Source organism: Staurois parvus, unplaced genomic scaffold, assembly GCF_062004578.1.
Source record: "Staurois parvus isolate SC_StPar_1 unplaced genomic scaffold, SC_StPar_1.0 ptg000071l, whole genome shotgun sequence".
Taxonomy (NCBI): domain Eukaryota; kingdom Metazoa; phylum Chordata; class Amphibia; order Anura; family Ranidae; genus Staurois; species Staurois parvus.
Window position 1 is genome coordinate 1,383,138 of NW_028317867.1, and position 14,373 is coordinate 1,397,510.

Below are 14,373 nucleotides of genomic sequence, written 5' to 3' on the forward strand. Positions count from 1 at the left end.
ACACCTAAATGCCTGAAGGGTAAATTACCCTGGAGTCTGTAATGAGTGACTTACTTAGAAAAGTAACCGTGTATCTTCATGTTAATAAAAGCTTACCTGAGAGTTAAGTGGACTTCTTACTCCCAACCTTGTCTGATGGCCAGAGAACCAGGCTAGAAACACCTGGGTTTGCCAACAAAGGAAAAAAAAGGGAAAGGGATTTAATTGATCTTTCTCTAGAATTCTTTACCTGAAGCAGGTGTATGCTTTAGCCTCTAGTAAAGTCCTTCATAGTTGTGTCAAGGATAGGTCTGAAGATCCTTCAAAGACCAGAAGAGTCAAGTGCTCCTTGGACACAGTGTCTGCATTTCAGCTTTTTTGAACAAGAGTGCCCTGCAATTTGTATGGAAAACAGACCCATATGGGAGACAAGTTGAAATGCTTCCAGCATACTACAGCAGTTGAAATGTAAAGCTTCTTACATATTCTCCACAGGTTCAGTCAGAAAAGAATCAAGTGCCGTGGTGGATAGATCCTTTTTGAGGGATTTAGACCATTCTGCCACAGTTTGAAAAATTAAGGTCAGAGCTAGACAAGGGAGAAAGGCCAGGCCCATCACTGGGAACTGGGTTTTAAAGAGCGATTCCAACTGTTGGTCTGTAGAATTCCTGAATGTAAGAACACCCTATACTGACCTAGTAGTATCCTTGTTTAGGTGGGTCACTGGCAGATCCTCAGTTGGTATAGATGACAAAATCTTTTGCAAAGGGGTACAAATCCAGTAATTGCTCAGGGAGTATCCAGGAATACCTGAAAGAGCAGATGTAATGGGAAGATGTTTGCAGCTGTAGGGATTCTGCAAAAGATCCAAGGCATGAGACAGCAGGCTGATTTCCTGGAGGCAGTGCACTCCATAATACATTAATAAAAGCCAAAATAGGCTAGTCTAAATCTGAGACAATAGCATACTTCCCAAAGAGGGACACATATTAGCAAACATATATAGGCATAGGACACAGCCTGCCACGCCCCATTGCATGGAGAATACATGAAAAATTATTTGTTAAACCCACAAGTGCTTTTTACACCATTACTTAGCCTTTATATGGGCTTCTGTAATTTACAAAAACAACAATTTAAAAATTGGATCAAAGGTTTAGCACTGTAAAATGCTTTATGTTAAATAAATAGAGAATTTTATATACAGATCTATACATCAGATCAAAATGAGGAACAAATGAGGAGAAACTAGGGACTTTTTTCCAAATCAGGGACAGTCTCTCCAAAGCAGGGAGAGTTGGGAGCTATGCCATTGCAGAAGACTGTGGATCCCCAAAGATGGTCCCTGCACCGAGAGATTAGAGTGATTCATAGTTAGAAATGGTCATTGCAAAAAAGGGGCCAGCTGCCTCTAAGGCAGTGGAAAGATTAGTCTAGACTTTGTGGAGGAAGGAGCAGGAGTACAATCAGGGCCTCTGGGACCATGGCCAGCAGGTTACTGGGTGATTATGACTCTTACAACAAGGTTGACTCTATAGCCATAGAAAAACAGGATTTTAGATTAAAGTTTTCTTAAAGTTTTACTAAACCCAGGACTCTGCATTCACTACATCTGGTCTCCCACAGTACACAGAACATGGAAATGAAATTATTTTAGAAAATATAAACTGCTAAATGTGTTTTCTCATCAGCAGTTAGAGCAGTCTTGTGACTTCTAATAGCGTCCAGCAGAGCACTGGTTAAACCTTGTAGGAGGAGTTTTTATTATGCTCTAGGAAGATGCAGAACCCCTGACCTGTGTCTGGAAAGTGCTGAAGAAAAAAAAAAAAACTCTCTAGCAATGCACACCAAACTGAGCCTGTGCAGAGTGACTCCACACAATATGTCTTATCAGGAGATAACAGGGGGATACTGGAAGAAGGGGAGGATCAGAGAAGTCAGGATCAAACAGCGTTTTTACACAATGCGGAGGATTAACCCCTTAGGTTCCACAGTGAGTATAACAAGCATGCTTTACTGCATATACAGACTGATTTTACTGTTGCGAGTTTAGTAACTCTTTAAGTGAAAGCTAAATATTGATCACACAGATACTGCTGGTGCGTGTGGAAGGTGGTTAAAGGAAGTTGGAAAAAATGATTGATTTACAACGATACCACTGATATATGTCAAATGTTATGTGTGAAGTACTTCAGCAGGCTGTGTAAAGCACTTCAGCAGGCTGTATAAAAGCTGGGTTGTATCACATTTGTTCTGAGTCAACATCATTGAAGGGACAAGTGGGTTGGATTTACTAAAGTGAATCAGACTGTTCAATTTGCAAGGAAAGTTACCCTTTGCAAGGGAATTTTCCCCAGAGCTTAGTGGCAGCGGTAAAGCTCTGCTAAATTCCAACATTCAATCAGGAATAAGCAAAAAATGTTGTTTTTTTCCTTGCACATGATTTGGTTCTTTGAAAATTAAATGTCACCACATTCACCTAGTTCTAGGGAAAATTCCCTTGCAAAATGTAACTTCCTTTGCAAAGAGCTTTTTTTGGCTTTAGTAAAAGAACCTCGAGGGATCCGAATGATATGATCATGCAGGACTTTGTAAATTATATATTAAGCATTTGGGGGTGGTAAATACACAGGGTTCAGCAACGTTTTTGCTGCCCTCCAAGACAGCGAATGGGGGTGTACACATGCTGCGCTGGGATGCTTTGCTTCGTTAGGTAGCAAAACGTATCCCCTCTGTAGTACTCAGAGGGCAGTAGCACCTTACGAACGTGAACCACTCAACTAAATAGGGCTGCACAGCTGCATGCAATGCATGTGGTTGCAGCATGATGGTGCAGGACTGTAGGGTTTAAAACAGGCAGTGAGGTGACATACTGCGTCCTTACCACCAAACACCCTCTGAAAAGTCTTCTACCATGGATCACTCTTCAGAAGGTACCACAAGTATAAACGAGCCCTTACATTTGTGGTCTGTGGAAAAGTGCCCCTTTATATTGGTAATCATTGAGGAGCTCCCTTATATTGGTGGACAGTAGAGATGGGACCCTTTAGATTAGTGGTCAGTGGGATAACGACTCCCTTTACACATTGGTGATCATTGAAGATCTCTCCTTCTATTAGTAGTCAGTAGAGAATGGACTCCTTAGATTGGTGGTCAGAGGGAAAAGGACTCCCTTTACATTTGTGATCATTGAGAAACGGACTCTTACACTAGTAGTCAGTTACACTGGTAGTGAGAGAATAGCCCCATTTGAGAAGAATGCTATTTACATTGGTAGTCAATGGGAAGCATATCCCTCCCTCAGAGAGCTCAAAAGTTAACGGATAAGTTCACCTTTTGGACAAAAATAATAAATGCACATTTTTTGCAGGTAAAAAAATGTGCATTTAATATTTTTGCCCAAAGGAGCCTCCAAAACATTGTACCAGTGATCAGTAGATTGCTGATGCCATACTTGCCTCCTGCAGACCAATCAGAATATCTGCTTGCCATACGGGATGTACTGCTAAGCAGATATTCTGACAGGAAGCTTCAATGAACTACCACAGCTAAAGCTGTCGGGACTTGCAGTTCATTCATTCACAGAAGTCTGTGAATGAATGATGCGGCCGTGTGGGCAGAGCCCCACATAGCCGCGCGGTTTTCAAATATGACCGACAGTACGGGGAAACTTCTCCCCGTATTATCTGTTAGAGGAGGTGGGGCACGGCTGCAGCTATGGGAACAAGTTACATGTTCCACTCTAAAAATGAGGGGATCATATAACATGTTCCAAAGTTGAACTTATCCTTTAATTGGTGTCAGTGATTACTGATTTTAGAGAAGAAATTGTGCATTTCTCAAAGGAACCCCCAGCGACTTCTAGAAGAACCCTAGTTGAGAAATGCTGTTTTAGATACAATGACATTTAATGGTGACACTGTACACGTTAGCATTAAGTATGTTTTTTTGTGTGGATTTGTGTATTTATTGGATTAAAAATAAAGTACATTTATATTTTTTGATTGCACTCAACTACCTACCAACTTTTTTTCCTTTTTGGTTTTTATGGCTGAATTAAAGTATATGCAAACCCTCACCTTGTAAAGCAGACCACTTAGTTTAAAATAGAAAGGAAGGGCAAAACATTCGAGTACATATAAAAACATTGTAAATATCTTATTTCCCCCTTTTTTTAATAAGTGGTCACACACCCTCTGTTCTCAGCTGCATAAGGAGCTCAGAGAGCTGGGGGAGGAGAAAGAGCACTACACTGATCTTCTCGGTGAATAGCTGTGCAGTGGTGATGGTGGTGGTTGGGGGGGGGGGGGGTGTCAGGACAAGTCTGATGATTGGAGGAAAGCAGGCTTAAAACTGACCACGCAGTGCTCTCATGTGCTCTCCTGTCTAGTGTGGTCAGTTTTTAAAACAAAAGCAGAGGGACTGGTAGGACAACCAGGGATTTCACACAAGACGAAGCAATACAAAGAGAATAGGATTCTTTTTCATACAAGTATATGGTACAGCAGGCACATATCAGAAATGTGAAAAAAAGTTAGGTTTACATTTTCTTTAATGGGTAGGTAAATACCCACTTGTAAAAACGGGAAAAATTAGTCTCTCACTGAGTTAACCAATATGTCATATAGATAGGCCTACAGTCTTTGTTTTTCTTTATACTAAAACATACGCTATATTGCCAAAAGTATTGGTCGGCCTGCCTTTACACGCACATGAACTTTAATGGCATCCCAGTCTTAGTCCGTAGAGTTTAATATTGAGTTGGCCCCCCCTTTGCAGCTATAACAGCTTCAACTCTTCTGGGAAGGCTGTCCACAAGGTTTAGGAGTGTGTCTATGGGAATGTTTGACCATTCTTCCAGAAGCACATTTGTGATGTCAGTCACTGATGTTGCACGAGAATGCCTGGCTCACAGTCTCCACTCTAATTCATCCCAAAAGTGTTCTATCAGATTGAGGTCAGGCCAGTCAAGTTTCTCCACCGCAAACTCACTCATCCATGTCTTTATGAACCTTGCTTGGTACACTGGTGCGCAGTCATGTTGGAACAGGAAGGGGCCATCCCCAAACTGTTCCCACAAAGTTGGCAGCAGGAGATTGTCAAAAATGTCTTGGTATGCTGACGCCTCAAGAGTTCCCTTCACTGGAACTAAGGGGCCAAGCCCAACCCCTGAAAAACAACCTCACGGCACAATCCCACCAATCTGTACACATGGGACAATGCTGTCAACCAAGTACCGTTCTCCTGGTAACCGCCAAACCCAGACGTATCTATCAGATTGCCAGACAGAGAAGCGTGATTCATCACTCCAGAGAACACATCTCCGCTGTTCTAGAGTCCAGTGGTGCTGTGCTGTACATCACTGCATCCGATGCTTTGCATTGCATTTGGTGATGTAAGGCTTGGATGCAGCTGCTCGGCCATGGAAACCCATTCCATGAAGCTCTCTATGCACTGTTGTGCTAATCTGAAAGCCACATGAAGTTTGGAGCTCTTTAGCTATTGACTCTGCAGACAGTTGGTGACTTCTGCAGTCTGTGCGCTTCAGCATACGCTGACCCCGATCTGTCATTTTATGTGGCCAACCACTTGGTGGCTGAGTTGCTAATGTTTGAGGTTGCTTCCACTTTGTTATAATACCACTAACAGGTGACCGTGGAATATTTAGTAGCAAGGAAATTTCATGGATGGATTTATTGCACAGGTGGCAACCTATCGCCGTACCACACTTGAATTCACTGAGCTCCTGAGAGTGAACCATTCTTCCACAGATATTTGTAGAAGCAGTCTGCATGCCTAGGTGCTTGATTTTATACACCTGTGGCCATGGAGGTAATTGGAACACCTGAATCCAATGACTTGAAGGGGTGAACCAATACTTGGCAATATAGTGTCTCTACATGCCATGCAAATTGTGTCCTTTGTTGCAACTAAAACTGAGACTCCCAAATCTGCAAGGCAAATGTGCTTACTTACAAGTGCTTCTAAACTCATGACCTTGCATTTGCCATATCTAGTCTCCCACAGTACACAGAACATGGAAAAGCAATTATTTTATAAATATAAAATGCTAAATACCTTTTCTTATCAGCAGTATATAGCAGTCTTGTGACTTCTATCAGTTTCCAGCAGAGCACTGGATAAAGCTTGTAGGAGGAGATTTCATTCTGCCCTGATTGTCCTACGAGGCTACAAGACCCTGTGGTGATCACATGCATTCTCCCAAGTAAAAAAAACTCCCTAGCAATACACACCAAACAGAGTGTGTGCAGCTTGCCCCAAGGCTCTGTTTATCAGCAGATGGACTAGGGACTGTGGAAGAAGGGGAGGAACAGAGCAGACAGGATCAAACATCCTTTTTACACAGTGCGGAGGATTAACCCCTTAGGTTCCACAGTGAATATAGCAAGCATGCTTTACTGCATATACAGACTGATTTTACTGTTGTGGGTTTAGTAACACTTTACACCATGCTGCTCTAATAATAAAGTGTGCGCCATATAAAAAAGCATCTGTATGAATATGCCAAATTTAATCAAGCCTATCTCTACAACAATTAACATAGTGTACACAGAAGAGATGCTCTAGGACAAAAACTGCCATCCATTTATTGCCTGTGAAACTAAAAAATAACAAACATATATTACGCAACCTTCCAGACCATAGACTGTGGTAACACAAACCGGTCATGGTGTAAAATGTTAAATATTTGTTTGCTAACAGTCTAATTTGTGGTTTGCTCTGGTTACAAAACAACATCACAACATATTATTTTATAACAAGCATCAGTGTCTAGAAATTCTAAAGTTAAAACATTGTGAAGCAATACTTCGTGGCACAAATATTCCAAGAGGTCACATAGAACAATAAACTGGTCAGACATTTTGTTGAATTAAAACACCCAAAATGGTAATTTCAGTTCTGGGTGGATTCTGACTTAACTGCCCATTGGCATAGGTAAACTCTTTAAAACTTCTACATTAAGAGCTCTATACTGGCTCGTCCTAGTTGATGTGCCCATCAAAGATAAAGAAGTCCAATGACAGCACCAAACGGAAGGTCAAAGAGTCTAAAAGCTTTTAACATCGATATTTGCTTACAAGAAGTAATCAACACCCAATGCATTGAGGGGAACTCAAAAAGATCTTTGTCTTCTCTAGAGTTTGAGTTAAGTTGAGGGATTGGAGGACTGTAAAATGACACAATCAAGGTTTAATTGTTTGCTGCATAAACATGTAGCTGTACCAAAGATCAGTAGATCAATGGATCAGCACAGATGCTGACATTCTGAGTGCAGCAATGATTAGATTACACTTGTGACAGCCCATGCTACCCCTCTAAAAAGTGATCCATAGTAGAATTCTTTTCAGAAGGCATTTGGCAGCTAGCTGGGAAGTGATACATCACCTCCACACCACCTGTTTTAATCCCGTAATCCTGCAGCGCTGGAATGGATCACTTGAATGGGTCTCGTTCAGTGACAGGCAAAATAGTTTTGCTGTGGCATTTGTACAGCCCCTTTCTTTCAGCTGCTTTGTTGGGTTAATCTTAACTGCCTTTTTTTTTTACTGAAAGCTCTGTACAGCACCATAGTGACCCCTCACACCAGCCTTGATCTGCCTGCATTGCATATGGAAGCACAAAGATGTTACTGGCTCTAAAATAAATATTTAAAGAACAAATGTCATATTAATGTAGGGGGAGAAGGAACCAAGTAAAGCTAAATAAAATCAGATTAAAACTTCAGCCTTAATTGCATTATGTTTGAAACACAAAGTCCTTACCTGTAAGATGGCTCTTTCAAATGCAAGGAAATTGTCCCACTTGGCACACTGTGGATTTTTTAGTGTCTGGACTGTGGCGCAGGCTAACTGGAGTAGGCCGCAGTGGTTTTCTAGAGCTTCTTGCTTTTCTTTAAACAGCATGATATATGATCGAAGCTGCTCAGGTGTGACTCTTCCTGCAAATGATAAACATTAACCCTTACTATTAAAGACTAAAAAAATATGTTGCATAGAAAATTAATGTAAAAAAAGGGGCTTACAGTGCATTCAAAAAGTATTCAGACCCCCTTCATTTTTTCAATTTTGTTATGTTGCAGCTCGATACTATAGTTGTTTAAATTCTTTTTTTTTTTCCCGTCAATCTACACTCAGTACCCCATAATGACAAAACAAAATATAATTTTAAAAATGTTTGCAAATGTATGAAAAAGGAAAAACTGAACTATCACATTGGCATAAGTATTCTGACCCTTTGCAACAACACTAGAAATTTAGCTCAGGTGCCTCCCATTTCTCTTGATCGTTGCTGAGATAATTCTACACCTTGATTGGAGTCCACCTGTAGTAAATTAAATTGACTGGACATGATTTGGAAAGGCACACACTTCTCTATAAAAGGCCTCACAGCTGACAATGTATACCGTGTCAGAGCAAAAGCCAAGAGGCCAAAAGGAACTGCCTGCAGAGCTCAGAGACAGGATTACTGCACAGCATAGATTTGGGGAAGGCTGCAAAAACATTCTGCAGCACTGAAGTCTCCCAAGGGCAAAGTGGCCTCTATAATTCTCAAATGGAAGACGTTTTGCACAGCCAGGACTCTTCCAAGAGCTGGTTGCCCAACCAAACAGCAATCAGGGGAGAAGGGCCTTAGTAACAGAGGTGACCAAGAACCCCATGGTGACTTGTGACTAAGTTCCAGAGATCCTGTGTGGAGATGGAACAAAGTTCCAGAAGGACAACCACCACTGCAGCCCTCCACTGATTTGGGCTTTGTAGCAGAGTGGCTAGACAGAAGCCTCTCCTCAGTGCAAAACACATGAAGGCCCGCTTGGAGTTTGCAAAAAAAAAAAGCACCTGAAAGACTCTCAGACTGTGAGGAACAAGATTCTCTGGTCTGATAAAACCAAGATTGAACTGTTAGGCCTCAATTCTAAAGGATATGTCTGGAGAAAGCCGGGTGTTGCTCATCACCTGTCCAATACCATCCCCACAGTGAATCATGGTGGTGGCAGCCTACGCAGTGGGGATGTTTTTCAGCAGCAGGGACTGGGAGACTGGACAAAGGTTCGAGGGAGAGCTGAATGAAGCAAAGTACAGAGATATCCTCAATTAAAACCTATTCCACAGCACTCAGGACCTCAGATTGGGCCGAAGGTTCACCTTCCAACATGACAACGATCCTAAGCACACAGCCAAGACACCACAGGTAAGGCTTAGGGACAACTCTGTGGCCCTACCAGAGCACTGACTTGAACCCTATTGAACATCTCTGGAGAGACTTGAAAATAGCTGTCCACTGATGGTCCTCATGCAAGCTGACTGAGCTTGAGAGGATTTGCAAAGAATGGCAGAAAATCACCGAATCCAGGTGTGCAAAGCTTGTCGAGTCATACCCAAAAAGACTTGAAGCTGTAATTGCTGCCAAAGGTGCTTCAACAAAGCAAAAAAGAAAAGGAGAATTAAAAAAAGAAAAGGAGAAAAAAACGATAAAATGAAACACAAGAACTGAGTGGCATCAAATGGTAGGGAGTTTTTAACCTTTATGTACTTTTGTATCCTGTAGGAGGGGGAATCTATTTCTCTTGTGTCCATCCTGGAGGACGACTTAGGAAAGTAATGTTTTGGGTCTTTAAGAATTTCCTGGGTAACCTACATTCATACAAGAGACTAACAATCCATTTTTCATAATATCCATTAATATTTATGCATGCTTAATAAGCAGGTCTGTCACTGTCACTTTTCTAGAACAAATGCCCACCTTATGACCTCCTTCCTATTAAAGTGGTTGCAAACCCTGACATCTACCCAGTGAAGTGACTTGCCTCAGATGATACACAGAGAAGAAACAAATCCTCCTACATAAGTTGTACCTGTTTATCTACCGTTGTCTTTCCCCAACATCCATTAACACTCTCCTTCGCACAGCACAAAGGAACAGAGCTGAGGCTGTCAATCACAGGCTGTGCCCTACCCTGTCACCATTTGTCTCTTGGTGTCTAGAAAACTCATCAGAAGTGACTCATGCTTATAGCAGAGGAACAAGGCAGCAGCCAGAAATGACACTCAGTGCTCTGGATTGAGACAAGCACACACTATAGAAGGATATGCTTTGTTCAAATTTCTTGTCTGAAGTTTACAACCACTTTAAGCTTAACTGAGCCCTCTTAATTTATTACTGTATATACAGAATTACATATCTCTACCTTTATTTTTTCTTATATCAGCAAGGATTAAAACAAAAATTTCATGATACATTTAAAAATGAATTATAGGTAGAATTACCTTGTATTATTTGTTCTGAAAAGCACATTCATTTTCTATAAAAAAAAAACACATTATCTTTATCAGCAATGGTCTGTGTAGTGTATTAGGATGAGAAGCCTTGTTCTTTTAACCTATGTACACATAGCAAGCAAGTGTGAGCAGCAAAGACAGAGCTCTGATGTGAGCGCACCTGGGTTGTCCTTTACCAAGATAGCCCTTTCCACTGACTGTGTTCCTGTGATGGCACACTTGAATTTCTGTGAATGCACTTGTCTCAAGAAAGTGCAGGGAAAGGGAGACAAGAGCCATCCATCAAAATGTATTTTTCCTTTATATAGCATTGATGGAAATAGGAGGAAGCACATTGTCAGCCTCTGGATTTCAGCCTTTGCTACACCTAAATCATGGTACTCAGTGCTATATGCACTTTGGGATTTAGATGAGTGAAACAACCTTAGAAGATTTGGACTGTGGATCTCACACACCTGGTTCTATCATGGTATAACACATTCACCTGAACACTGCTCTAATCACTCTGGTCTTGGTCCCATGTAGCCCACCATACATGGCTTCATGGCAACACCTGTTTCACCTGACTTCAAATGAAAAACAGAAGCAGCTGGGTGGAAAAATGTTGGCCGAAGAGTGACACTATCCAGTCAGATCCAGTTACTTGTCACGTATTCGGACAGCCGCTGGTGCAAGCTGTCAGAATACAATAGCTGGCAGAGCAAATTCAATGTCCCCACCAGATGAAGGTGGAGTGTGGATAAGGGTATCTACTAGATTTCTCACTTTCAGCCTGCAGACTGAACAAGAGAAATCTATACCTTTGCTGTAACACTTAGAAAATAAAAAGGTAAACAAGAGGTATATTCATTAGATTAGGATTCATTTGGGCTTTAAATACAATGACTCTCTCATAGTGTTTCTATGAGTTACTATTGCTTACTATTGTATGAGTAATAAAGAGGAAGAAAATGTAAATGTTAAAAGCCTCAGATATTATAGGGGCTGACAAAGTGTCACGTGCCTGGTAGGAGACTGGATTGACAAGGTTGGTCTCTCTTGTATGTCCAGCCCAGGACCCACTGAAGGTGGAACAGATCGTGCCAAGCAAAAGGAGGAACTCAAGTGCTGGCAGGGGTTGATAGCAGAACTTGCAGCAAGTAATGCAGGCTTGAGAAGTCAGGCAGGACATCAGGCCAAGAACAGAAATTATGTATGCTGGACCAGCCAAGGCTAAAGGGGCACTCCACATGTACTGTAGGTTCTGGAAGAGTGTCTTGTCGAAGCTTTCAGCAGGCTTTAGGCAGGAACACGCTGCGAAGACTGGATCAGTTAGGAAGGACAGCCGCACCAGACACTCAAATGTATTATGAAGCCAAGTCAGAGACAAAAGCGAGGTCACAGAGATAGCCAAGGTCAGTAGCAGGCAGGCAACGAGGTACAGAAGCATGGTCAGGAACGAAGCCAAGTTCAGGAACAGGTTGGCAAAGGTACAAGCAAAATCCAGAATCAGGTTTGTAATAAGCCAGGTCATCAACGGAAATCAGATACAGGATACACTCAGGACACAGGAAAAGCTGAAGACTAGTCAGTACTGGCAATGAGCAAGAGCATCCCTTAAAAAGCCAGTCTGGCACCAGAAACTGTGGACACGCTCCTGCACGTATGTGTACCTATGCTCAGTTCATTGAGCTAATGCTATGAACATGTGCACATCTATTTACCAATCGCCTTACTGGAATTCCCTTACACCAAAGCACCACATCCCTACATTGTCAAAGTTAAATGTATACCTTAACTCCTTCACACCGGCGGTATGCAAATATGTGGCCTCTTGGCGACTGGGCCTTGACGCCGAGGGGCCACATATTTGCGTACCCAATGTAAACAAACGTGTTCCGAAAGCACTCGCTCTGCGTGCTCCAGGCACAATTACCAGTACCTCACGGAAAGCTTCCAATCATGTGATCGCTGTGACAGTCAATCATGGCAATCACATGACCCTAAACACAGCCCTGCCTTCAGGCATGAGAAACCCCTTGAAGGGCTGGGAGGCGTCGGCGCCAAGGCGTTAAACAACAGCAATGGGCTGGGATTTTAACAGTAAATACTCCATAATATCTAGCAGTATCAGAGTCACCATGATAGTTCTAGGGAGTAGGGGAAACCTTGTTATGAGTCTCAAATAGAAACAACAAAATAAAAAAGTACACACATTCCTAAAAGACTACTTGAATAGCAATGGAAATTCTGCTGATTTCATTTATTGTTTTAGTGAAGAAAGAAGATAAACAGGAATCTACTGGGCCGACATTACTAATTTGCAAAAGCCATGTCTTTAAATTATATCGACCACAAATAACTATGCATTTCTCTTGTCTCTGAGACAAATTGGTATAAAATGTTTTTGGAAGGAGAAAATTGCTAAAAAACAAAACACATATTTTAAAGCAAATTGTGGTCTAACAAATAACATTCTTCAAAAGCGTTCAACATTAATCAGTCAAATTATAGTGCAAAAAAAAAAAAATCTTTAAAGCAAACATGAATCAACACCTGAAATAACACACTGGTCTGAGGCTGCATTCAGCCAAAACACTCAGACCTCAGTAAGAGGAACTCCGAGCTGGTGGGTTAATAAACCATAGGGCACAGAGTGAAGGGGGGGTCTAACCAGTGGGCTCAATGTTTTATGCCACTTACAAACAAAAAAAAAAAACACCCTGGGAAATACACAGTGTGGTTCAGCCTTTAATGGTTGACAGAAATAATTTGCAAGGCTGTCTTATAATTATAATGAAAAAAACTATATGGATAAACAAGGCCTAGGACAATAAGTTGGGATAGAAGGTAACTGATAAGTTACAAGGCAGCAGCCTTTAGACCCATGAAAAAAAAATGAATGAAATCCTTAGGCATTTCAGCATATGCTTTTCATTTCCTTTATGAAACATAAGCAAACATGTCACTTGTAAAATGTATCTAGCTAGGCAGATAGAAAGCCTAGAGGGCGCTGCCTGCAAAAAAATTGCTGGAACTTTATACACACTGAGTGCAGTGTAATTTTATTATTGTTAAAGCTGAAATTTTGTGAATATATTACATATAATTTTTTTTAAGCATCAGGGACCGTACTTACAATGAACAAAAAGTGTCCTGCGGTGGCTGCTGTATCTGGTCTAAATCTTCAGCTCTGTGTGCCCAAACAACCCCGCAGCTGTGATCTTCTAGAGGTGAGGGGGTTAATATGAGCAGCTGTGCCCTTTACAGGTACTTGTAGAAAGTGCACACTATGCCTGCTCTTTCTGCCCCCCTCTTCCCTTCATAGACGCCGTTCACATAATGAAAAGCTGTCTATGAATAGAGGTGGACCTTTCATTTGTTCACTTTTCCTTCATTCATAGGTCGCTTTTCATTGTGGGAACTGATATTATAGCTTCTATGAAAGAAACACAGGGGGGCAGAGAAGGCAGGCATAGTCCACACTTATAACAAGTGTCTGTGACAGGTGCAGACACTTATTTTACACCAGCAGCATCAATATACAGTCACTGGCTCTGAGAAAGAGGCAAGTCCTCGAAACGTGTCAGCCTATTGGATGTCTACACTCCCTATTGCGGACTGTTACTCAGCGTGGTGTTGACCCAGCTGTTCTTTTATGATGTGCCTTTGTCGTTTGTGAGTACAACACCTACTTTATTTCTTATTAAACAATTTTTATGGTAGTGCACTAGGCCTGTGCGCCCTCTGTTTGTTCTTTTCTCATTCAGTATATTTGTATTCCCCCGGTCTATTTGAGGGCAGCAAGGTGTGCATGTTCCAGGACATTCTTAATGTGGTTGTAACCTGCATTGAATCCATTCCCAAGCGCAGGAGCATTTGTGTTTTCTGGTTCTTTGTCTGAAGTCAGTGCCTGACCTCACAAATGCACTTCTGGAAGAATGGTCAAACATTCCCGTAGACACTCCTAAACCTTGTGGACAGCCTTCCAAGAAGAGTTGAAGCTGTTATAGCTGCAAAGGGTGGCCAACTCGCGCATGTGCGAGTCATGTTGCACCTCCTGATTGGCAGGCAGTCTTCTCGAACCTATGAAGTGTCCAGAGGACTGCGGGGGGAA

At 41.8% G+C, this 14,373-nt stretch overlaps 1 protein-coding gene across 2 annotated transcripts in view; it reads right to left on the minus strand.

Moving 5' to 3' along the window:
* SCFD2 (sec1 family domain containing 2) overlaps positions 1-14,373 on the minus strand; it is a 615,832-nt gene that overhangs the window by 538,319 nt on the left and 63,140 nt on the right. For both annotated transcript variants that reach the window (XM_089669243.1, XM_089669242.1), the window contains exon 4: positions 7,764-7,939. In XM_089669243.1, the coding sequence (XP_089525369.1) occupies positions 7,764-7,939 (176 nt within the window). The remainder of the gene's footprint in view (positions 1-7,763; positions 7,940-14,373) is intronic.